Here is a 25671-nt window from a genome sequence, read left to right as displayed (position 1 = left end):
ACTAAAATGGGTGCAAGACTGAGGATAAAATGAACCGCAGTATACTTTTCATCTTCAAAACACACAATTTCAGCCTAAAGATCAGTCCACAAAATAATAAAGAAAAAGAATATACAGCCTTCTTCGTACACTGAGATTCCCCTAGTGAAAGCAAATGAGAAGATCTTTGAAAAGAAGAATAAAGAATTCCATGTAGTTATCTAGTTGAGATCATCTGAAAATGTTTAAGTTTAATGAAAGGGAATCATGTGTGATTCAGATGAGACACTGACATTAGGATTAGCAGAAACTTTCTCAGCCTGAAAGACGCTTCAAGGCCCAACTGTGCTTCCACTGAAATCAAAGGCAAAATTTTCATTGACTTCAAGGTGCAGGATAAGATCCTAGATTATCTGATATTCACCTGCATTGTGTATTTTCCCCTTCCCAACATTAAATGACAAAATCACAGCATGCTGATTATTGTGCTGACAAATGCAATGCATTATGACATAAAAACGCATGCTAAAATATAATAGTTCCTATAACAAATGCAATGTATGTGTCAGGTCATTTTTTCTGCAATAGTTAGAAAGCCTAAGTTTGCTCTCATTTACCTCCTTCGAAGTCAATGGAGATGCATGGATCTGATTTAGGGGAGATTTTGGTCTACATACTGTAATTTTCAGAGTGACCAGATGCACCTCTTATACAATACATAGAAATATGCAAAGTATCTTGATCACCGTATCGACCTCTAATGTATCACAACAATAGCATCAGGATGGAGGAGTGGAATGGGTCTCTAACACTGATAATTTGTTCTTCAAGTATCTGGGTTATGGGTGGAGGTTTTTTTAAGCATACAGTGCTCTATGGTGCTACCATGGACTCATCATCAAATGGAAGGAAGTTCCATGGCTCACGCACACTGCACAAGATGCCTATGAAAACACCATCATGGATCATTCCATGAAAACAGACAACCTTGTCCTAATGTTCTGAGTTTATCCTTGGATGCCAAACAGAGCAGCAAATGTCTCCACAAATTCAAGCATGATTGACGAAAAAACATTCTTGCGCCTGAGACAACATGGACCATAGCAATGCCTCTAAGCATGTATTAAACAAATGTTTTAATCATATAGTATATTCTTATTTTTTTACATTTTCATTTGTGCTCTCACTGTCTTGCCTTATCTGTTCAAAATTGAAAGTGTTGATGAATTTGATATTTTTACTATTGCTCTAAACTGTAAATATTTAGGTTTGCCATGCTGGCATGTCCATCTGGCACAAATTTTCCTGGTTTGGAATTGCATTTTTTATGCCTTCCCTTTCTTTAGTCTCTCAAGTATTTTTCCCCTAAATCATATGGTAAGCCAAGTTCAGCACAGGAATTAACCTTCTAAAGTTCTGCAACTCATTTTCTTCTCACTTGTTCTCAGTATGGTTTCCTTCTCTTCTAAGTCAAGGGGATCAATTTGAATTTTCCTAGATTAGTCTCAACCCTGTTTTGAGCACAGTTGTCATGATTCTTTATTGATGGTGGTGTTGGACTTCATACAAGTTTAGCCAGCTGCATCATTAGTCATTTCAATAATTTCTGGCCCAGTTTTCAACAATTTATCGGAAGGCTTGTCAGTTATATGTTGCCATTATTTATTGTGTAATTCTAACATCCCTAGCTCTGCCTCCCTAATCCCACCAGCCATACAAAATGGATCCACTATCAGCATATTTTAGCCTTCACTCATGTAAATGTTGTACATTAAATAGTGCTTTTAATAATCTCACTACTCTTCCATTCTCCATTGATTTTCTATTCATTGTCATCATATCATATTACTGTTTCCCTTCCCGCCCCCCTTCTTTCTTGGTTTTTTTCTCCTGATAGCTTGATATTTAGCACTAAAGAAAGTGCTTTTAGGAATTCTTAGCAAATAGAGATATTTATACTCACAATCCCACTTTCCTAAATACCCCACTTTGGAATCTCCCTGTCTCTTTTGTTAAAAAATCCCCAGTTGGTAGATAATTTCTGAAAATGTTGCTAGGAGTTCTAGCATGCAAATGTGCAACTGAAGTCCACGCATTGACCAGATTTGTAAAGTACTCTAAATTCTCTATTTAGCAAATTCCCACAGAAAGTCTACAATTTTCTTCATTTCATTTTAAGTCTGTCGTGACTGAATCCCATAGTAATTTTCTGTGATATATGCATGCACTATTGACAAAGGTCTTGTTGACTGCTAATTGATGCAAAAACATCAAATGATCATCAAATAACAAAAGCGAAAAAGTGAACTTCAAAACAATTAAGGAGTACTTACTGTGGCAGAGAGTTGTGGCCCATTCAATTGTGCATGCAGGATGGCTTCATTGATTGAATTCCTGATTCCCAGAAGTGCAAGTTCCAGATCATGTGACCCAGCCATTTCATTAGTCAGATATTCCAGTGCGGAGATATACTCCCTCCATTGAGTATCCAGCTCTGACACACTGGCCAAACAGCCCCTCATTACATTTAGACAATATCCCACGCAAGGTCTGATTAGTGTCAGTCCTTGACAATGTGGACAGTACTGCATCTTCACTAGTGCTTTGCTACATTCCTTTGTAATAGCGGCATGTTCAGTTGTGTTTATCACTTCAATGCCCATATTGAGGGCCTGGTTTAGCATCCTACTTGCCCAAAGAGATTTTGACAGCTCTGTAACCACTTCTTTAGAATAACGTCCAAAGGGATTTATGTCTTGTCTTGTTAGTCGTAGACACTCGGTATATTCCTCTGATAAATCTATAATTCCAGGGTTTATTAGCCGACTGTAAACCAAAGGAAAGAGACTGTCGAAGAACCGTAAAACTGCATTTTCCACTGTAGTCTCAGCACCCAAAATGTATAGAGAGAGGTCTGTAAAAAGTTCTTTGACAGGCTCTGCAGCTTCTTTTGCCATGGCTCTGTACGCTGTCTCAAACAGGGAGGTTGTGTGATTCTCTGCAAAGCGAAGCAATGACTCAAAGGCCTCTGCAAAACATAGACACGTTAGAGGTTGAGAGAAAAGTGGTTTATAACTTATTGATGCACAGGGACACTGATAATAAAATTATATGACTCTGGCAGATTGCCCCAACAAGATTACCAGATTCTGACTATTTAGTGCCTGATCCATAGCCAACTGAAGTCTATGGAAATATTCCCATTGATTTCAATGGGCTTTGGTTCAGGCCCATGAGCAACACTTGGCAGGGCAAATCCACACAGCTTTAGTAGTTGCCATTGTATGTTGGCAGGTCCATTTGGTACATTTCCAAAGCAACACTCTTTTTGACCAATAAATGACATATCTCCAGTTTACAATGAACAGTCAGACATTCTAGTAACAAGTACAAGTGAACCAAGAAATCAAGCATCAAATTCCTGAATCAACAAGAACCCTTTCAATGCAACCTATGTCTTGCTGTTATGTGACAGTAATGCAAGCTGGTAGGATTGCTTTATGATGAAATGCACTGCAACTGTAAGAACCCAGTTCTACAATAATTGCTTTACCATGCACTCTCCTTACAGTGTGTATGATAAAACCCATTGTTTCATGTTCTCTCTGTGTGTATATAAATCTCCCCACTGTATTTTCCACCAAATGCATCCGATGAAGTGAGCTGTAGCTCACGAAAGCTTATGCTCAAATAAATTTGTTAGTCTCTAAGGTGCCACAAGTACTCCTTTTCTTCATGCAGTATAAGCAATTTTATAATATTTGCATTGAATAAGAGGGAATATTCTTGTTCACTAATGTATAGTATCTTTGTTTTCACACTTTGCTCTCAGTCTTGTCATTCAGCAATCTGTATCATTATCAGAATCAGCGATGAAGCTTTATAATATTAAGTCTAAAAAAGCCCAGTTGACAGTAAGAATCACTTAAATGACCAAATATTTCAGGTAATAGAGACTCCCATCTTAGACCACATCTGCACTTCTCAAATATTACCATATTGAAATGACTTGATGAATAACTTAAAAACTCTATGCCATGTAACTAAAACACTCCTTGATACATAACCATTGGCTAGTGTTTAATTTGCTTCCCACCTCACAAAATCTAGCTGCTACTCCGTAGAACTATTGAAATCATGCATCGAAAAGACAGAAAAACAAGCCATTTATATCCCTCTAAAGACTATTCAGGTTTATAAAACATATACTTGTAATGATTTGGACTTTTGATGTGGAAAGTGAATATGTACTAGAATGAAGATTAAATAAGAACATAAGAACAGCCATACTGGGTTAGACCAAAGATCCATCTTGCCCAGTATCCTGTCTTCCGACTGGTAAATGCCAAGTGCTCCAGAAGGAACGAATAGAACTGGTAATCATTAAGTAACCCATCCCCTGTCACCCATTCCCAGCTTCTGGCAAACAGAGGCTAGGGACACCATCCCTGCACATCCTGGCTAATAGCCATTGATGGACCTATCCTCCATGAATATATCTTGTTCTTTTTGGAATCCTCTTATGGTCTTGGCCTTCACAACATCCTCTGACAAAGAGTTCCACAGGTTGACTGTGCGTTGTGTGAAGAAATACTTCCTTCTGTTTGTTTTAAACCTGCTGCCTATTAATTTAATTTGGTGACCCCTAGTTCTTGTGTTATGAGAAGGAGTAAACAACACTTCCTTATTTACTTTCTCCACACCAGTCATGATTTTAATAGACCTCTATGATATCCCCCCTTAGTCATCTCTTTTCCAAGCTGAAAAATCCCAATTTTATTAATCTCTCCTCATACAGAAGCTGTTCCATACCTTAATTTTTGTTGCCCTTTTCTGACCTTTTCCAAATTCCAATATATCTTTTTTGAGATGGAGCGCCCACATCTGCATGAGTATTCAAGATGTGGATTTATATAGAGGCAATATGATATTTTCTGTCTTATTATCTATCCCTTTCTTAACGATTCCCAATATTCTGTTCCCTTTCTTGACTGCTGCTGCACATTGAGTGGATGTTTTCAGAAAACTACACACTTCACAGTCTATTTTGGACTTAACAATCTTGAGTAGTTTTGTATCAACTGCAATTTTTGCCATTTCCCTGTTGACTCCTTTTTCCAGATCATTTATGAATATGTTGAATAGTACTCGTCCCAGTACAGATTCCTGGGGGACACCACTATTTATCTCTCTCCATTCTGAAAACTGAATAAAACTTGACATATAAAAAACAACCTTGGATAAGTCTGGGCAGTAGTTCAAAGAGCGCTTGAGAGGTAAACGTTAAAGTTTCCATTTCAAAATGCTGTGACTAGGGCACTGCTTCTTGCAGAACAGCGCTTCAGTGGAGGGTTAAAGAATAAAATCAAAGCACAAACTGCTCTTATAGAGTGCCCCAGCAGACAAGTAATGGAGCAATGTAGGTCCAGCTACCACTCTGACAATTACTTTCTCAATATTAATCTCTGCTTGACTTGCTTTTCAGCTGATGTTTGGGAGGAGGATGTGGAAGGGTTTGGGGAGAAGTTTGCTTCACATCACAAACAAGAAAACAAAATTACATCAAATTAAAACAATCTACAATTGATCTTTTCTCTACATCACTTTACACCAGTTGAGGCTCTTGCCTGAACAGGTTTATTGGCCTCATCACAGCGCAATGTAGTCTGGTAACATTTGGAACAAACTGCACTTTCTCTTATAGGGGGGCCCAGCAGAGGCATAGCTGGGGTGGTATAGGCCAGGATTAACATGCATTGGCAGAACTATGTTGAAAAGCTTGCACAGTGCCTTTCTATATTATGGCTGCCTGTGCTATTACTCCCTCGGTGATTGGATTTGAATGCTCATGACAGCAAAAGGTACTATTTAACTAGGCTGATAACTCCAGGTGCCCCAGGTACATTGTGTAAATCAGTATTTTAGCCACTATTTTTTAAACCCAGGCTTGCCTTTCATCTGACAGATTGAAACAACTGCATCAGAATAACTCCAGCCATCTTCATGGTACTACAGCAACTAATACCATGGAAGGTTGTTGTTGTTTTTAAATCCTAGAACTTAAGAATCCAGCTAGAATTTGGTTTAAAAAGAAAAAGTTCGCTCTCAGGCAGAACCCTGGTTTGCCAAGTTTCAGCCTGAAGCAGATTTTTACAGCTATGTTACAAAATTCTGCAAATGGGGTTTATAGTGGAAATACTGACACAATCTTAACTCTAACATAGTTAACTACATAGCACTGTGCTAATAAAATATATTTTCTTTGCCAAGGCACCCCCACTTAATGCTTTTTGTTTGCTTTATTTTATTCTAGTGGAAATCTGAACACTGTTTTTATTTGACTGAAACCATTCAAAACAAATATGTTAATAAAAGAAAAAGAGGAAAGCATTAAGACCCCTTTTTGTGTTCTTTTCTATTCATGATATTGAACCTTATAGTTGCAGTACAGGAAAAAAGGATTGTTCTCCCATGTCATATCAGCACCTGTAGATTCCCACATTGTCACTTTACATATCTCATCCTTAATCGTGTATTGCAACCATTATCCAAACAGGACTGAATGAAACATGCTTAAGAGCCAGTCTAAGGCATTCTTAAGAAGTTACTGTTGAATGAAAGAGCACCTTTCCTGCCCCCTCACCTCTATACCATACCCTTGGCCTTTCCAGCATTAGGAACAAGGGACTGAGACCAAAAATCAAGCATCCAGCATGAACACTTCACAACACAAGTACTGACCCAGCAACCTTAACTAAGTATGGAAGTGGCTCATTCAAATCAAAGGAACTGCTCATGAGCTTAAAATTAAGCACGTGTCTAAGACAGTGAAGGATCCAGGCCATACCCACTATGCTATCAGATCATAACAATGTTGCTTTAAAAATATCTAAGACTAAGTTGTAGTTTTTGTAGCTCAAGCGGTTAAAGCTCTGTTAAAACAACAATATATGAAAAATGATAGCAGTAAGTAGAGGGAGATTTTCAAAAGCAGAAAGGGCAAAATGGCATCTAAATCCCATTAAAAGTAAATGGGATTTGAGCATGTAACTCCTCAAATCTCCCCCTGAATCTGCACTTTAAGGGTAAATTTATGATCAAGGTTAGTAGTGGAATATGTTGGCATTGTGCTTTGACTATCAATCTGCTTCTAATGTTCACATCATTACTGCCATACAGTCTCATTCTTCTGAAACTGAGCTTATTCAACATTGAAATTACCATGTTGACTAGAGGCCACATTGTACAAGGTGCTGTATAGACAGTAAATGACAATGTCTGCCCCAAAGGACTCAACTAGTAAAATAGCTTTCACCAGCTTTATTGGGACATTAGGTTGTTAGCAGATTACAATACACTTTAATTTCTAATCTTTTTGTTGTGAAAATTCTGCACTCCATAAAAACAAAAATTAAAAAATGTAATAAAATAGAAATGTTTCTGACAATTCCATTTATTTCCTTGTGTGATGGGAAGAAAGTCAACTGTAGATAGTACCTCCTGGAAACTAAACTGAAGTATGCCAAATTCACAGTATGAAAAGAATATTTTTGTTAATTTAGATTTGCAGTGAAGGGATGTAAGTATATTAAATTACATTTGATTCAACCACAAAAAAAAAAAATGAAAACTGTCACTTTTAGGCACGCAACAATCTTGAAGGAAAGAAATCTGCATGCTTTTTTACCTTGTTATAAAATACCACGAAAGCACTCGATTGGCTGAATAGCCTTAGCCCTCTAATTAAGAATAATGGGGCCTCATGCAGTTGAATGGGTTCTGTAACAATGGACAGTTTCCACTCAGATTGTACAAAGGAAGCGAGCTGACCATCTTGTTTGAAAAGTTTTTAATTATATACTTTTAATTCACTTTGTGGAGTATGTTGTATGACGTTTATAAATTACTACAAAGCTTTCCCCTTATCTGAAACAGCAGGTGCTCATTTGTGGAGTCCAATAGAAAGTGTTGGAGACATTTATAGATTTGCAAAAGATCATTCTAAGCCTGATCCAAAGCTCATTCAAGTCAACAGAAATATGGACACTGACAAACTTTGGATCCAGCCCTTTAACAACAATGTCTATTTCAACCCAATTTTACAAGTTGGTTCTATTATGAAAAGAGATGAGCTTGAAACAAACTCCTGGAATGGAATGCCCCTGAATCTGGGGGACATTCAAATTGACTCAAATTTCGTATGTTGGGCCTATCCCTCGTTCTAAAATATGCAGGGGAAATTAGCTTTATTTTCAGGTTCATTACCTGCCCATTTCAATTTGAGCCCATGTGAAATGTGAAACTCGGGATGTTTTCAGTCAACTTTTGAATTTTAAAACTAAATGAGCTCACTGGTGACTATTTAGTGAAAGCCAAGCAATGACTTCTTCCATGAGTTTTGCTCAAGTTGTTTATCACGCTCAGAGCATACTTGACAGTGGGGTTGACATTGTGTCTGATGGCCCAACACAGCTGATCAAACACAGCTCACCTCTGGAAACTTCCCATCTGAACTGCTGGTCCTTTAAAATTAGCTTCTGGAGATCAGCCAAGTCATTACAGATTCCAGACTGTCAGTTTGTGCACTGGAGGTGTAGAAATTTGAATGCTGAGCAGCTGATTATTTTGTACACTAAGGTTCTCTGCTGGTTCCCAGTGCTAATGCACAATAAGAAATAATGCTTGATGCATGGCACAAAAAAAGAACAAACTTTCACTGAGAGACACAAGGTGGGTGAGGTAATATCTTTTATGGGAACAACTTCAGTTGTGAGAGAGAAGCTTTCAAGCCACATATCACCCTCACACACCTTGTCTCTCTAATATCCTGGGACTGACATGGCTGCAACTACACAGCATACTAGGGTGACCAGATGTCCCATTTTTAAAGGGATAGTCCCATATTTAAGCCATCCTGCAGGTGTCCTGACATAAAAAAAAAAGACAGACAAATTTCCCCATATTTGCTGTCTTCCCACGCCCCAATCAGTACAGGCAGTACTGCTAGATCCCTGCTCGCCAGTTGCCCATCCACCAGCAGTGAGGCGCAGGGTCCAGTGGCCGATGACAGGGGTGGGTGTGGAAGACTGGTGGCGGGGCAAAGACACAGAGCACAAGGCCAGCTGCTCCCCCAGCTGGTCCATTAGCTTGGCCCCCTCTGTATGCCAGCTCTCGGCCAACAGGGCCCCACCTCCCATCCTGTTTCTGTCTGTTGTGGCTGTGAGCTGCAAGCTGCAATGGCTGGTGACTGTGGGCAGGTGCCAGGCGCCAGCCAGCTATATATCACCTCTGCTGCCCACCCAGCCCTTTACGTGCTCCCCCTCTCGCTGTCCTCTCCCTGCTTTGTCCCTTCACCACCTCCAGCCCTGCTGTTCCTCCATATCCCCCCAGGCGGGGCACGTCCCGCTCCCAGCAATGTGCAGAGAATCAGCCCCTGGTCGGAGCGCTCAGCTCACCAACAGCCTGGCCAGCAGGCTCCCTCCTTCCCACACTGCCTCTGGCTGGGCCGATGCCCCAGGGCGCTGGCCAGGAGGATGTGCCAAAGCTCCACGTAGTGCTGGCATAGGCAAGCCTCTCCGCCAAGCTCTGGAGTGGGGTGGGGAAGCTATTTCCAGCCTGTTCATGCCCCAAACCTGCAGGCTCCACAGCAGCCCCCTGGGCAGGGACTTAGCACCCTCTTCCCCCACCTGCCCTCAGCTGCTCCATCTCCTAGGCACCCTCCCCTGCTGAGCCACCTCTCTGGCCGAGTTCGCTGAAGCTCCTGCAGTCAAGTTCCCTGGGCCCTAGTGCACAATGCACCCATAGGGCTTAACTCCTTCCTGCCCGCGCTGTAGTCAGGGGGACAGAAGGTGGCTGGGTTATGTCGGTGGCCAGCAGCAGCCTGAAGGTGTTAGCTGCCTTTTGACACTGTGCAAGCAGGAAGGGACAAGCTGCTTCCAGCCACAGAGTGGAGGGAAAGAGACGAGCTCTGCAAAGACACGGGCCAAGTCATCCCTTTTCTCCCTGCGGCTGGAAGCAGCTCCCATCCCCTCCCTCCTACACAGTGTCGAAAGGCTGCTGTTCGCCAGATACTGGTGTGAACCCTAGCAGAAATCTGGGAATGGGGGCATGTGACCCTGCGTGCCCCCTCCCCACGTGTTGCCTCGGCAGCATGCGGCGCCAGGTACCAGGAGAGGCGGGTGCGTCCCGCGGGCCCATTTATAACTACTATGATTATTCTTTAGCCATAAACACTGCATTCAAACAAAAAGAAAAGGAGTACTTGTGGCACCTTAGAGACTAACAAATTTATTAGAGCATAAGCTTTCGTGAGCTACAGCTCACTTCATCGGAATGCATCCTTCAAGTGCTCCTTTTCTTTTTGCGAATACAGACTAACATGGCTGCTACTCTGAAACCTGCATTCAAACAGTGATGCATTCTTTCTGATAGAATGAAATTCTCTATTTAAGACCTGCAAAGGACCTCACATGGGTCTTCTGCACTGGGGTAGAGTCCACACATCAAATGCAGTAAGAGTAGGTCTGACTCCGATCTCAAGCCAGCTGTATGCTGGTGTAACTCCATTCACTTTAGTGGAGCTACCACTAATCTATTCCACAGCAAGATCAGAATCAGGTCCACAATCTCAGGATCTCTATTTAGTCTTCAGGTACAAAAGGAGCTGTAGGGGTTCAGCTGTTTGTGCAGAGTGTGCTTGCCAGTCCTGGAATCTGCACAGGGTGGCTGAGGCAGATTCAGGATATGTGTACCAACTCACCTGTCACTGCTGAGCTACCACCTTCCAAAGAACACCCTAACCCTCTTCTGTGAGTTTCCTATGAAAGGGGCAATTGGGCCTTCAGTAACGATGTAAACAAAATATATCACTTACAGAAATTGAGCCAGATCCTCATTTGGTATAAATCAGTGTTGTACCACTGAATGCAATGGACCTATGGTGATTTACTCAGGCTGGGGATCTGACCCATTGTTGTGATTTCTCCTGTTATTTTTAAATTGATGTATTAGTGTTTCAGTGTATATTGCTCTCCACACCACTAATAATTCATTATACCATGTAATAACTGAACAGATGTTGCATTTAAGCAAAGTTATTTAAAAAAAATCCTTTTAAGAACCAAGCCATGATATTAACTCTAGTGAGCACAAGTAGTAGCCATCAGAAGCGAAAATACAAGCAATAACCGAATACAGAAATACTTATAAATGAAAAATGTACATACAGTGTAGTATAAGGAAGCAAACGTGACAAATTCAAGTAGCACTGTTATTTGTCTAGCTCTAATATAGTCTCTTAAAGCCACACTAATATTTGACTTTTTAGCCTTTGACTCCTTGCACTGATTACAAAGCTGCAAGCTGACAGAAACTACAGTATGTGGAATAGGTGCTTTTGAAAGCTTTTAGGTCCTTCAGGCTTTCTCTGTGATTCTTACAATGTTTGCTAAGTTACAGTACATCATCTAGACATCCTTCAGCAAAAGGATTACAAGTCAAAATTTTGTTCTCAATTTTACACAGAGCTTTATGTATGCAAGACAAATTCACAGTTAGTGGATTAGTGGAGTTGCACCTTCAACCCTCTGTTGTCTGGCAATGAGAATTACTGATAAGAATAAAGGATAAGCCAATCTCTTAAAGTTTGGATGTTCGATTTGGTTCACAGCAGGGTAGACATTTTTAAAAAAATCTTGGGTTTTTTAAATCAGATTTTTGTATTTTTTTATTTATAACATGTTTTTCTTTTTAAAAATAAACATCTTTAAAATTAAATCTGAATTTAATACAAAATATGCTAAGGCCTAAACTTATTATAAACTCTTAAAACATTCAAACAAACAATAAATATGCTGAATTCATGAGTCTTTATCACAACCTTTGAGTTAAAGGCGGCTTTTCTACAGAAAGGAAGAATCAGGGGACAAATGTGTAACTTTTGTGGTCAAGCTTTTATGAATATGGCACAACAGGTCATGTACTGTACTAAGGGTTTGTTTTGTTTTATTAAAATAAACACAACAGCATATAAAATGTAAATAAATTCCAGTTACCTTTCTAATGAAGCTTGACACAGATCATGAGCAAAAAGTTAAATATGTAGTTTATAAGCAATAGATCATTCATCTTTTCCTAACATAATAAAAATGTACAATTAATAAGAATCTGAAAATATTAAACTCTATAATTGTTTACATAAATGTACATAGTTACAGTGTATCTGCCCGTATAGCAAAAAAATGTACCAAATCTAGTGTAAAGGCTCTATTTAGTTGTAAATCAATGATTTAATGATTATATCAACCAATGAGAACACATCTTCCTGTAGAAAATAACTGAAGTGCAAATGGAAAAGTTGATTAAAATCAATTATTTAAATTGAGGCTTTTTACTTGGCAATTTAAATCATGATTTAAATATCCTTGCTATAAATCAGTCTACCCAGGTTCACAGGGGTGTCATCCAACTGTATATGGATAGCTATCATTTGGAAATCTCAAGAGATCAGGCTCTCACTTGAGACTTCCAGAACTTCTGCTAACAGCAATAAATCTAAAAGAAATGGAATTCTAATTTCAGGTTTAGCCTGATTTTCTATCTTGAGTGAAGGATGAAAGCTCTTTATTCATGTTAAATCGTCATGAATGTTATTAGTTTTACACTGGCAGGCCATATGGACCATATGGCTGTAGTTGCTCTTGATGAAGCTGACAGCAGAAACAATTAACATATGTAAAGAACAGGGTTATATCAGCAATCTTGTGGCAGCAAAATGCCCGTAAGGCAGGAAATTCAAGTTGCAAGTGTTCTCCCAAAGTCCTCAGGCCAATAGGAGCCGCAAACACTCAGGCCCCCTACCCCGGAAAAGAGGAAGGCCCTCATGTTGCTCTCTAGTGACTCCCTCTGGCATATATTGAATGGAGCTAAGAGACTCAGAGTATGTGTACACTGCAATTAAACACCTGTGGCCAGCCTAGGTCAGTTGACTTAGGCTTTCAGGGCTCAGGCTGCGAGATTGTAAAATTGTGATCTTGGGTTAGAGCCTGAGCTTTGGGATCCTGTGAAGAGTGAGAGTCCCAAAGGCTGGGCTCCAGCACAAGCCCTAACATCTACACTATGATTTTATAGCCCTGCAAATCCAAGTCAGCCAGCACAGGCCAGCTGAGGCTATTTAATTGCTGCATAGACATACCCTAGCGGGTGCTACATCCAGACCTCTTCTGCTGCTGGGAAAGTGACCACAACTCAGGTCACTTAAATAGGGACTCCAACGAGATAGGAGAGAAAATATGCAGAGAAATCATATCCTCATTTTTGTTTATTTAAAACAAGTTTAGTTGTCAACCTGAATTTTCTAATAGCATAAACTAGGGGGGCGTAAGCCCAATGGCTAGATCCTCAGCTAATGTAAATTAGTGTAGCTCTACTGAAACCACTGGAACTGTATAGTTTACAGCACTGAGGATCTGGCTTAGTAGTTCTAATAATAGTTTGAAAAAGCAAAACTTATTTTATTTTTTAAAAGAGGTCAGCATTTCCCTTGGATAATGCACAGTTGCAAGTCTCTTTTCAAAGGTCACAAGTTTGGAAACGGATATTCTGGTATATGACAATCTTCCCATGTATCTCAATTTGCCATTCTTTTACACCAGTTTTACATCAGTACAACTATACTGTAATGATTACAATGGAATTACACCGACATAAATCAAAGTGTTACAGAGTGCAGAATCCAGCCTTCAGGTATGTCCACACTGTAGCGTAAGCCCAGGGTTAGTATAACTCAAGTTAGCAGACCTTGGGTGTGCTAACCCTGAGTGTCCACACTCATTTGTAACCCCAGGTTAGGAATTGTTGAACCTTCAGTCTCAACCTGGGACTCCAGGTTCTACACTGCATTATGCAGGCCTGAGTCCCACCATTCACATCCCAGACTTCCTAATGCCCACCAAAATGTGGCTACTCTAGCCTTTTGTTAGTGGTGCAGTGTGGAAAACTTGACTGTCCATGAAACTTGACTATCCGGAGGACAAAGACAATTGGCCTGTGGGATCGTACAATACTTTTGGAGGAATCCCAGATCATGAGTCCACTGGGACTGCATCTATGCTACAAGGCTAGAACCCTGGGTCCTAGTTTGACTCAGGCTCAGATCCTCCACCGCCATGGGGTCCAGGGACCTTGGGTCTGAGCCCTGGGTTAGTGCAATCTGTGTGTAGGTGGAAGGGGGGTTAGGCTTGAGCTTGAGTTTGAACCATGGGCTTACAATGCAGTGCAGACATATCTTGAGAGTACAAGGAAAACAGGAGTTCATGGGCAGTTTATCCTAGTATTCATCTATTAATTTACAATCAGTTCAGCTATTTATCCAGGATACTGATGATCTGATTCTTTTCACACACTGGGCTAAATCAGGAATAATTTTAATGAAGTCAGTAGTTACACTGGTATAAAATCATTAGAAGGCAGATCAGAATCATTCTCTGCAACTAGGTTTTTTTGGGTTTTTTTTAAATGTTTGCAGATGTTCGGTCTGGGCATTTAAAAGGTCACTTGCTTCTCTCAAGGATGGGCAACTGGTGACTGTATCTGGCCCCCAGATCATTTTATTTGGCCCCATACAGCCCAGCTTGTGTGAGATTGGGGTGGGGGGAGGGTCTGACCCCCCTCCTGAATCACCCCCCCCTCCCTGGGGGCAAGACCTGAACCCTGTGACATCACACACCTCAGACACCGAAAGGATTTTAGTAGATTGTGTCCCTCTAGTACCTTAATGTTGCCCATCCCTGGCTTATCTGATTTTAATATGATACTAAATTACCATGAACCTGGTGTTCTGGTACCAACTTGCTCCTACCAAACAGTCTGTTACCATACTGGGAGTCTCTAGTTGGTTCAAAAGAAGCAAAGCTAAAGCCAAAATATATTGGCATCAGCTAGCAAAAGGGATTAAACGGGGGCAAAAACACTGAAGTTATGCCAAGAGTGTCTTCTGAACTTTAATGGCAGCCACACCCTGCATAGACAGACAAAGCCAGGGTGTGACAGCTGCCCATAAACATCTATTGCACAAAACAGCAGTCCAGTGCTCAATCAACAGGAGCTAATAAACCTATACAGCAGACTATCTTGTATGACTCAATTACAGACAACCCAGGGGAAAAAAAAAACAAACAAACCAGGATCCTGCTATTGCATTTATAGATAATGTCATTAACTGCTGCTAGGATTCCATCTTTATCTCTAACATCAGTCACGGTCCCTGTGATGAAATGGCTGATATTGCTCTTCATAAGAGCACATAAGAATGTGGTAGCTCCTTTCAATAGACATTTGCCCTTTGATTCTCTAGTCTGGCCAATCTGCGCTCAGTACAACACCAAGGGGTGGATGTTTGTACAGTGCTTAATACTAAATAAAATAAAAAAAGCTACTCCTATGCTCCCTTTACCTTGCAGTTGGTCCTCAGCCTAAGTTAGCCAAGACCCAAGGCTGCTGTGATTTATAACCAGCTTCCCTAGGTCTTTAAAGGTTCTGGCAAACAGGGATAGCCAGATCATAGACACATCCTGTCTTGTCTCCTTTCCTTAGGAATGTCCCTTGCACCAGAAGCTGGGTGTGGGGGCACTGCTACAGTGGCTCTATGATACCTGATGATTCCCCAGTGAAGGCCCAGGCTCTTCAGCTGAAATGCGTTTCCAGGAGGATTGTAAGGGGACTGATTTTCAATAGGAGTTGGATACCAAACTCCATTAGGCAACTAAAAAGCCCAGTTTAGGCATATAAATCTCCATATATGTTTGGATATGGGGGGACACATATCTCTTCTTCAGAGTCAGTCAATCTGCAGGTTTTCTTTAACTTTAATCAGGGAGCTGATTAAATGGTGCTGGGGGAAAACACGGTTCAATTTTTGGTGAAACTGACAAACATTTGAAATAATTAGTGCTAGATTATTTTGTTTTTTCTGTATTTAATGCTGGCACGTAATAACAGTGACAGAAGTGATATCACCCAGCCAAAGACAGATCCATCATCTTCCAAGTTGGCAGCACATTGAGAAACAATTGGCTGAGTGACGTATAGATACAGGAGGCACTCGTGTTACAAAAACAATTTAGATCCAGATATATAGCTTCCTTGGTGCTGGCTTAGCCGTTTCCACGTGAAATCGAATGGTAATTTCTGCAGTCCATATTTTGGAAATATTTCTGCACTGCTACATATAGCCTTCATAATACATCACTGCCAATCTTAGGAGTCCTCTTGCTTGACGATTAACAAAACAGCAATACACAATGAAGTCACTATTGGCTGCAGAAATATGAATCAAAGACACAGTCTATGGAGACCCGCATATACTTCAGTGCCAAGCTGCATCTGCCAGTGTTCTTTGGGATGTCTTGATCATCATTTCTAAAGAAAACACTGGATAGAAGAGTTTATCCAAAAACTCCTCTCCAAGATTATGAGCTTAGGACAATTGGCTACAGAGTTTTTTAAAGTTGTTTTTTTTTTTTAAACTGTTCACCATTGAGCCCATCTTCATTCTTCTGTAAAATACAAACACTGACCAAGATTGCTTATCTAAACAATTAAATTGGAACTGTTTATTATTTTCCTATAAGGCATTTCTATATAATTATATATTATTCTTATATGCTGTAATTGGAGATGGCAATTGTTTATTCCTTTTAAAGTGAGCAGATTAGAGTACAACTAGTTCATGTGAGTGGTGAAAAGCCTGGAGTCCAGATTTGGTGTAACCTTTAGTGACACTAGTATGCTTCCGCTGACAGAAAAATAAAACAAATAGTTCTACTATTGCAGTAGGAGACAGAGGGACTTCTAATGTTGCAATGGGACGATAAGCTAGATGAACTGAAAGCCTTGAGAACTGTGCAGCTATCCATATTATTTCATTAGTCAAAATACTTCCATCTTTCACATGGTCTAAACCAGCTGAATTTGAGCCCGGTAGCTACTATTTTATGCTCTTAGCTCATTAGTATTAACAAGAGCTGGGCAAGTGTATTCAAATAAAAACTACGAATGTGCTTCAACAGTATTTGAGCACTATTATTTACTTCTTGAGAACATCTGTGTTAGGAAAATATGTTCTCAAGAATGTACAAGGAAAGGAAAATGCTGCAAATACATATTTGCACATAAATAATCCTGCATATATGTATCCAGAGGTATCTGTTCTGTTCATGTGGCTAGCTTGAAAGTTCTTTGTGGGTTTGGTAGCCATGCAAGTCAGAAAGCGGACACAATACCATTTGATTTAGCTGACCAACCACATAACATGGATAGTGAATACTTGAAGCAACATCACCAGTGAGTAATCTGTGAGCTATCCCCTGGCTGAAATACATTTGCACAAATCATTTGTCAAATAACTTTGACGAGCAAATCTGCAACAATCAAAGTCTGTTTGCAGATAAATTAATGAACAGGCAAAATGCATTGAATAGACAGTTTGCTGAAAGAGTTCACCTAGCTCCATATTTGGTAGAGATCAGTCTGTTTCAGGATTTGAACTTTAAGGGTTTGGACTCCACCATGAGGCCTGGAGGATGGCGCAAAACACTGTTTTACAGAAAGTTGTCCAGGGATTGGGGGGTGTCAAACGATCAATGTGTTTTTGTTTTAAGGAATGTCCATTATGAGAAAAAAGTATGAAAATAAAATTTCATCTAATAGATTGAAAGAGAATCAGTTTAGGGTCTCTGAACAGACTAATGAGTTGAACCTTCACTGGGTTTCGTCTCTCTGCCACCAGCAATGAAAGGGAACAGAGGGAGGGACTCTGCTATCCTTCCCTTTTTGCCATCACATGGGAGCATGAAGTGGCACAATTTCAGAGATAGGAAAGTTTTTGCAAAGGGCAGCATTTGAGCTAACTGGACCCCAAGACTAAAACTACATGCACAGATACATGTTTGCATGGGGAAGTGAAGAAACTGTCCATTGACTTTTTTTGAAATACGCATTCTGGTTAAAAACAACAACAAAAAAACCCCCAAAAAAACAAAAAAAAAAACCCCTGCAACAACCTATAGAATATTAAAAAAAATAAAGATAAAAATTAGCCCAAGACAATTTTACTCCATGGGATTAGACCAGCACATCATCCTCAGTCACTCTTTAAATCAGATGCTGGCTAAGGTTCTAGGTACGGTGGGGTATAATGATTAAAAATTAATTAGAAAGATTAAGTCCTTGATCCAACAATGGAATGAATCTAATTGCATTAGATCAGGCCTTAGAAGAACGAAGTCTGCCCTGATTGCTCTTCTTAAAGGTCATGGTGTTTTGAAATTAGAATGAGTTGTTGTGCCATCACATCCGAGCTGGCTTGATGGTGAATTTCAATATCTGCAGCTATAATTCATTTGAGTGAACACAGTTTCCAGTGGCTTTGAACAGGTTTCCCATTGTTTTTCTCTACTCTAACAGTCTGATTATTAAACCCTAACAGACTTTTAAGAACTTTACTCAGTTGCTACCCATACACTTTCCAAAGGTGCAACTCTCAGGGATTTCCATTTGGTGAGAAACCCAAGGAGAGAGCTAGATTTGAGGATACAGGGGACCAACAGAAGTTGGTCCAATAAAAGATATTACCTCACCTATCTTGTCTCTCTATACAGTAGACACACACACACACACACACACACACACACACACACACACAGTTTTTAAAATATTTTGAAGCTAGAGCATGGATCCTTCACCCCTAACCTTTGTAGATATTTGCCAGTACAATAAGGACACACACTGAAGACCAGATGTAGTTTGGTCGTTCCTCCTAGTTCTTTGAAATGTGCATAATAAAATAAATCTCAACCATTTTTTATTTTGCCTCGTTTGTGCATCCCTAATTGTTTGTATTATAGTCTCACTTCACAGCCCAACCACTGTCCAGGGTCCCACTGTGCTAGGCCCTTCACAGAGTACAAGGCAGTCCCTGCTCTGATGTGCTTACAATCTCTGTAGACAAGACAGTGCATTATCAAAGTCCACAATGATTAATCATGAGCTCTGTAGTGCAACAGAAGGAACTGACAGAGATTCTGGGTCTAATTCTATTCCAACTTCACTGGGAGTTACACCAATGTAAATATGATCAGAAACAGATCCATTATCCTCAAAGGGCTGTATATAGGTAGTCCCACCTATATTCACTCAAGTGTGTCCAGGATCAGGCAATTTGTAATAACTGTGAGCTACAACTTAATGATACAAGTACGCTTAAGGGATAGTATACTAGACAAATGTGATAAGCTGGGAATGCCCCAAGAAGTAGGTAAAATGTAAACATATTATGACACTATCACACCATACTATACTGACGGTGAGCAATATTCCAAAACAGGGGGGGGAAATGCCAGAAATTGCTTATGCAGCTTTCCTGCAAATGAAAACCATGGAGAAAGTAAAAATTATGCTAACTACACACAGTGCCAGGTACTAATATTGGACAGGAAAAGATGCTACCACTTGAGAGAGAGAGAGAGAGGGTATTTAATGTTGGTGGTCTGCTGAAGCTCAAAGGCATTGCAAATTTGACACATTTGAGCTTGGAGAGAGAGCAAGCTGGGATTTCCAGATGCACTGTAGAGCTCTCTGTTGTCCGATTCACAGAAGACTTTGATGATGAACCTCGAGGAGCTGAGCATTGTATTGATTGCAAATGGATAAAAGAAGAAGTAGTGGGGCTAAATTATACCTCTAGATTCCTTTAGTATATGAATGCATCCTCCACAGTATTCAAGTAATCATTATATAATTGCTGTCTGACATTGCAGCATGACATATTTTCTGGAAGGGAAATACTTTACAGCTGCCACAAACTTTGGGGCAAAGCAGAAAATGAAGTATTTTATTTGTATACCTCTGGTGTATTGTAAGCTATTAAGAAAGGAATGGCAAGTATTTTAAAAGGTTATAGCTGGTTAAAATGATTTTTTGTCTTATAAAGCCCATCAAGGCAAAGCAGAAATCTGATCTGCTCAGATATAAGACTTTCTAAATTCTTCTGGGAACTTTTTCATTAAGAGAGTAGCAACCAGACATGAGTCTCTAGAGAAAGACTTTTCTTGACCCTCTGATTAGACAGTTCAACTGGCAGTAGAAAAACTAATACGTTTGCTTCAGAAGGTCATGAACTGTTTCATGATTTCCAGCTGAATTGGTTAGGTCATTGACCTGGTCCTAAAATCTATGAGAAAAATAATAACCACTCGAGACAGTACTTAGTTTTACCAAGCTAAAGGTTTGTTTGTTTGTTTTTTAAAGTGGGGTTTGCGCTATTGTTTATTTTCCAAAGTAGAAACATGCCAAATATTTTTGCATCCTGTTTGACTACTGGGGCCATGATGGGAATGGAGGATTAAAAAAACTCACAATTAAAAAAGAAAAAAAGATTAAGTGCACATTTATCAACAACTTTAAGCTGAAGAAAACAGCCTTTTATGCAGGGAACAGCAATAATGCAACCCTGTGTGCTCCACAATGGATAGTTTCTAACCCAGAATTGCCAGCTGGCTTGGAAACTGAACTCCCTGTGCCCACATGCCAAGATTCCATCTCTCAGTTGCAAAAGGAAAAAGGATCATCATTCACCATGGCAGCTAGACACTGAATGGCAGTTTTCACAATAATGTGAAATAATGTGTTCCTAATTTCTTCCAGAGCATGGACCACAAACATTTCTCCTGGTTCTGAATTGGTTAATACGAAGTGGACGCTCCCTACTGAGAGTTCACTACGTTCACCCACGCACATTTCTCAGAACTTGTCTGCTATCAGACTACCACAAAAAAGTTAAAAGGAATTTCCAGCACCAGCAGGTTTCTCTGCTTTAAGAAACAGCAGGTATCCATTAAATTTTCTTTTCAGTCAGCCCTAAGGACTTGATCCAGTGGCCACTGCAGTCAATGGAAAGACTCCGATTGACTTAAATGGGTGTTGGATCAGGTCCATCATGAATATGGGAAAGCCTGGCTGGTTTTGCTTTTTAAAAGCTTGACAGGTTCACAAGCCTAGGGAGAACTTAATTAAACTCAGTGGAGAGATTAAAAGTTGAATGACGTTGCAGATAAATTTAACATGTTTTCCTATGTGGTTCGTTCTTATAGTAAAGATTTCCTTCTTAATTCATCTTCCCAACTCCCTTTGGGTAAAACAAGTGGCATGTGTTCAACATATGGATCTGCACTGGCAGAGGTACAGGTGTTGGTGATTTTATAGTTAGCCAGATGTTTTGGGGAAATCAGCTACAGTTATTCCACAGAGAGAATGCACAGCCCATTAGTGCCAATAAATCAATAATCCTATATTTCTCTATTGTAATTTTGCCTATATATGTATGTATAGAGAGAGATGAGTTTAGGGTAGTTTTTCCAATCTCACTGACTACTGGAGGATAGCACAGGACAAGAGCAACAATAACGCAGTCAAAAACAATTACAGGGTTTGTCTCAGACACACAAAATAACCTCCAACATTTTAAAATAATCAGATCACCACAACAGCATGCTACATACTTCTACAACAAGCCAGCACCCCAGTGAAGCCAGCAGGGTTCCACAAAGTCACAGAAGTTTGCCTAAAGGTAAGAAGTTCCAGGATCGAGGCCTACGCTTATTCATTTGTCATAAACTTAAGTAACAGTCTGTTGTTGTTGCTGCCACAGTTCAGTAGCTGACCACCACAGCGGATGAATTTTGAAAGAGCAGTGGGAGAGAAGCATAAGGAAAAGCTTTGTCAATGTTTTGATACATAAAACTGGCTTTTGATTAATTCTTGTTTAACTTTTCCCTGCCAAAAACAAACTCACAGGGTTTAGGTCTAAGCGAGTCGATTCACGCTCATCTTGACCAATGAGAGCAGTTGAGATGTTCTCATTGGTAGTCCTTAGATTTGTGAGTCTAGCAGCAAGGCAATATCAGAGGAGGGCCCTTAATGCTGGAATTTTCCCATTAGTCCAACAGAGCTCAAGCTTGTTGACCTCCTGGGTATGCTGAAAGGCCTATCTATTTATCCAGGCTTCTGTCTGAAGGGCCAGCGTAAAGGGGCGCTGGAGATTCTTTTGTTTGGGAAGGCTTTTGAGTTCTCCTGAGATACCACCAAGTCAATGATGTGTTTTCATTTAAGTAGCTTTACTATGTACATTCATCTAGAGAATGTGACAGACATGTCTGATATAGTAGTAGTAGTGCTGGATTGTTCTCCCAGGAAAGGGCACAGAGGGGACCCTCCCTGTGTGTTACCTCTTCATTCCTAGGTGAAAAGCTGTATTGTGTGTGTAGGCAGGGACAGGGAGGAAGTCAGCTGTTTCTGTGGTACCCACCCCACCCCCCGCTTCCACCCCCAGACCTCTCCAGGAGCAGGAGATCTGAATGAAGTCTGAGGAGAAAGCACAGCAGAGAATCCAGAGGGAAGGTAATCCAACCTGAGACTACTTGTTCTTAGCCCTCATTCTGCACTGTGGAAAGCCCCTGTATAAGAAGCCCCGGGGCAGCCACCACACTGGCATGTACAGCATTCTGGGCAATAGCATGAGATCCCTCCACTTGCATTAAATAGAACATACTCTTTATTAGACGGAGCTTCAAGCTCTGAGCTTCTCCAGTTGCAGCACAACATTTGCACACAGACTGATTTTCTGGTGCCTCCTCCAAACTCTTCTTCCCTGAAACCCACGCTCCAATCTCCAGATTCCATGCAGGCTGGGTAGGGGGCATCACTGAACCTACTTCTCTGTCTTCCTCTGGACTCTGGGAAGGTGGGACAACCTAATGGATTTTTCCTTCTTCCCCACCTCTTCCCATAGAAAGGAGTGATCCCCCACTTCTTAATAATAATTTTATTTTTTTTGTTTTATTTTATTTTTAATTTATTTTCAGCAAGGTACTTCAGCATGCACTTAACTTCACTGGGACTCTTCATGCACTTAAAGTTAGACGTGTGCTTACGTACCTCACTGAATCTGGGTCTAGAGATAGATAAGTAGCAGATGGCTTCGGTATTAGGGGCAACAGCTTATCTGAGGTACAATTTTCCTCTCCCTCTTTCTCAAGCTGTGTTATAGAAGTCGCCCATGCATTTCTTCTCTTTTATTCAGAAGTGTTTTGCAGATCACATCCTATTTGGTATGTTTAAGTTAGTTATGGGTTACCAGAGATGGAGACTCAATTACGGAATTATTATTATACTCCTATGAATTGAGGCTATATCAAATATACCTGTCACAACAGAAGTTTTAATATGTAAGTTTTAAAGTCTCTCATTTGTATGCAGTTTTTATGTTCATGTTTAATGTTTTCTGTTCACTTAAATCAACAATCTAATGAAAAATAAGAGTTGCTCATGAATCAATTCTACAATAGAAGCAAATTAGCCATTTTGTTTCAGTAGACTTCCAACATGAATTATTTAAGTGGAGGGTGATTGACTGCAGAAAGATAATACTGTATTCTAATTACGGTTCAGAACTTCTTTTGCAGGTAGCTTTAACGAGACTTAAGCTAATGAGCCTTTATAATTAAAGCTCCAATTCCATAATCTGATCTTGGCAAGTGGGCCCTTAAGGTACGTCTAGGCAGGGAGAAGAAACCCTCAGCAGACCCAGGTCATCTGACTTAGGCTCACAGGCTCTGGCTCCAGGGGTGAAAAATTGCTGTGTAGATGTTTGGGCTCACACGGGAGCCTGAGCTCTGGGACCCTGTGAGAGTGGAGGATCCCAGAGCTCAGGCTCCAGCCTGGGCCCAAATGTCTAAACAGCAATTTTTAGCTCCACAGCCTGAGCCATGTGGGCCCGAGTCAGTTGACCCAGGCCAGCCGCAGTCATACCATGGGCCTTTTATCCCAGTGTAGATGTACCCTAATTGTCCTAACAAGTCAATAGCACTCCATATAGGAAGAGGGATTCATCAATGAGGGTTAGATTAATGGATGCGGGCTTAAACAAGCCCCAAAAGTAAATAAATGAATAAAGGGCAGCAAAAGAGCAAAGATTTTTAAAATTGGCTGAGAGGCTGAACTCAAAACAGATTAACATGCTGAACTGTTGATAGCTAGATTCAGATACCATGATACTCACTTCAAGTAGAACCTTCTTCCACCAGTGGTCTCATTGATCTCAATGGGATGCCCCAATGTAAGGTAGTATTCACAGTGAGTGAGAATGAGAGTTGGGTGAAATGGTTTGGCTGAAATTTTGAGAGGAAAATGCAGATTCAGCTACACCAAAACATTTTGCAAATTTGTGTCTGTTTCGCGAAATTGCTTTATGTAGAAAAAGTCCAAACATGTCGCTTGAATATTTTTAAAACAAAAAACATTTTGATTCAAAAAACTTTTCATTTTGAAATTTGCTTCCATTTTATTACAGAATAAAGAAAACTATTTTTAAAATGCTGGCAATCAAAACAAAACAATGTATGTCTTGTTTGCCAATATTTCTCTTTTTTTGGGTCCACCCAATATGAATTTTTCTTCAAAGTTTTGCAATGGCCAGCAGACTAAAATGGCCATTACTTGCACTGTTCTAGTGAAGATATTGCAATCTGGTCTGCCAGAGATGTCACGTATAGTGTAGATGCAGGGGGTACAATCTGCAATGGAGTATAAACTGCAAAACCTCTCTGGTGCTATTTTTAGCAGGTTAGACACTGCTTTTCTTATATTTATTGGCTTTTGGAGATTCTCTAGAGTTTAGTTTGCGGGGAGATTCCCAAAACAGATTTCTACAAGATGCTCTGTTTCTAGGGAATGCCCTTTTGTGAATGACCTATTTTACTCACCTGTCTGATGTTATTAGGTATCCTCATCTGCAAATAGTTTGGGGATCTTTCAAAACTAGAAGAGAGTTGGAACAGATTTGTGAGAAATATGAGGACCAGCAGCCTGGCTGAAATGTGACTGGTCTATTTACAGGAGTTGTAATGGTGGTGTGCCTAATTTTTCACTGATAAACTGTATTTTGATTTTGCCATCTACTATCCCTGTTTAATAATGTACATACTTGCAGATAAACCACTAGGATACAGTATGTTGCATCTGTGCCAACGCATTTCTTTCTCAACCAGGAAATAACCTACCACTTCCTGACAGCTCTGAGCTGTGGAGGAATCTTAGTCCATCATCTCAAAGATGTAGATAGCCAGAATATTGTTTCAAACATGCCAACTTTCTAATTTCACATGACAATACAAATGTGAACTTCAATATATGCAGTGATTCAACATGGCAAAGTCTGTCATGGGGAATCACAGTTGTTCTCACTGTTAAAAGAAACAATGATTAATTCTCACTGTGGGGTTGCCTAGCAATTACAGATGTCTTTTCAACACTACAGCAACTTCATGGAGAAGAACTTGACTATTCCTTTTTGACCTAACGTTATATTATGTTAAATTGTGTGTGTACCTACACTTCTAAAATATTTAACATCTTTTATAGGTAGCAATTAAGCCTCCTAAAATACTTTAGCTCAATTTTCAATCTGTATTACATCAATAAAAATATACTGACTTTTATACACGTAATTTAGATACCACATTTTTAGCCCCTAATAAAATCCCAAAGAACAAGCACAAGTAGGAGTAGGGATTGGGCTTTTTGTTTGTTTATTCTTTTGGGGTGAGGACGGAAGAGAGGAATCATACACCACCTGGCAGC

At 40.1% G+C, this 25671-nt stretch overlaps 1 protein-coding gene across 3 annotated transcripts in view; it reads right to left on the bottom strand.

The window, feature by feature from the left end:
* LOC119861924 (glypican-5-like) overlaps positions 1-25671 on the bottom strand; it is a 652536-nt gene that overhangs the window by 493851 nt on the left and 133014 nt on the right. For all 3 annotated transcript variants that reach the window (XM_038417713.2, XM_038417710.2, XM_038417711.2), the window contains exon 3: positions 2313-3007. In XM_038417713.2, the coding sequence (XP_038273641.1) occupies positions 2313-3007 (695 nt within the window). The remainder of the gene's footprint in view (positions 1-2312; positions 3008-25671) is intronic.

This window comes from Dermochelys coriacea, chromosome 9 (genome assembly GCF_009764565.3).
Source record: "Dermochelys coriacea isolate rDerCor1 chromosome 9, rDerCor1.pri.v4, whole genome shotgun sequence".
Taxonomy (NCBI): domain Eukaryota; kingdom Metazoa; phylum Chordata; order Testudines; family Dermochelyidae; genus Dermochelys; species Dermochelys coriacea.
Note: the sequence above shows the minus strand (reverse complement) of the source record. Positions and strands in the feature narration are given on the sequence as shown.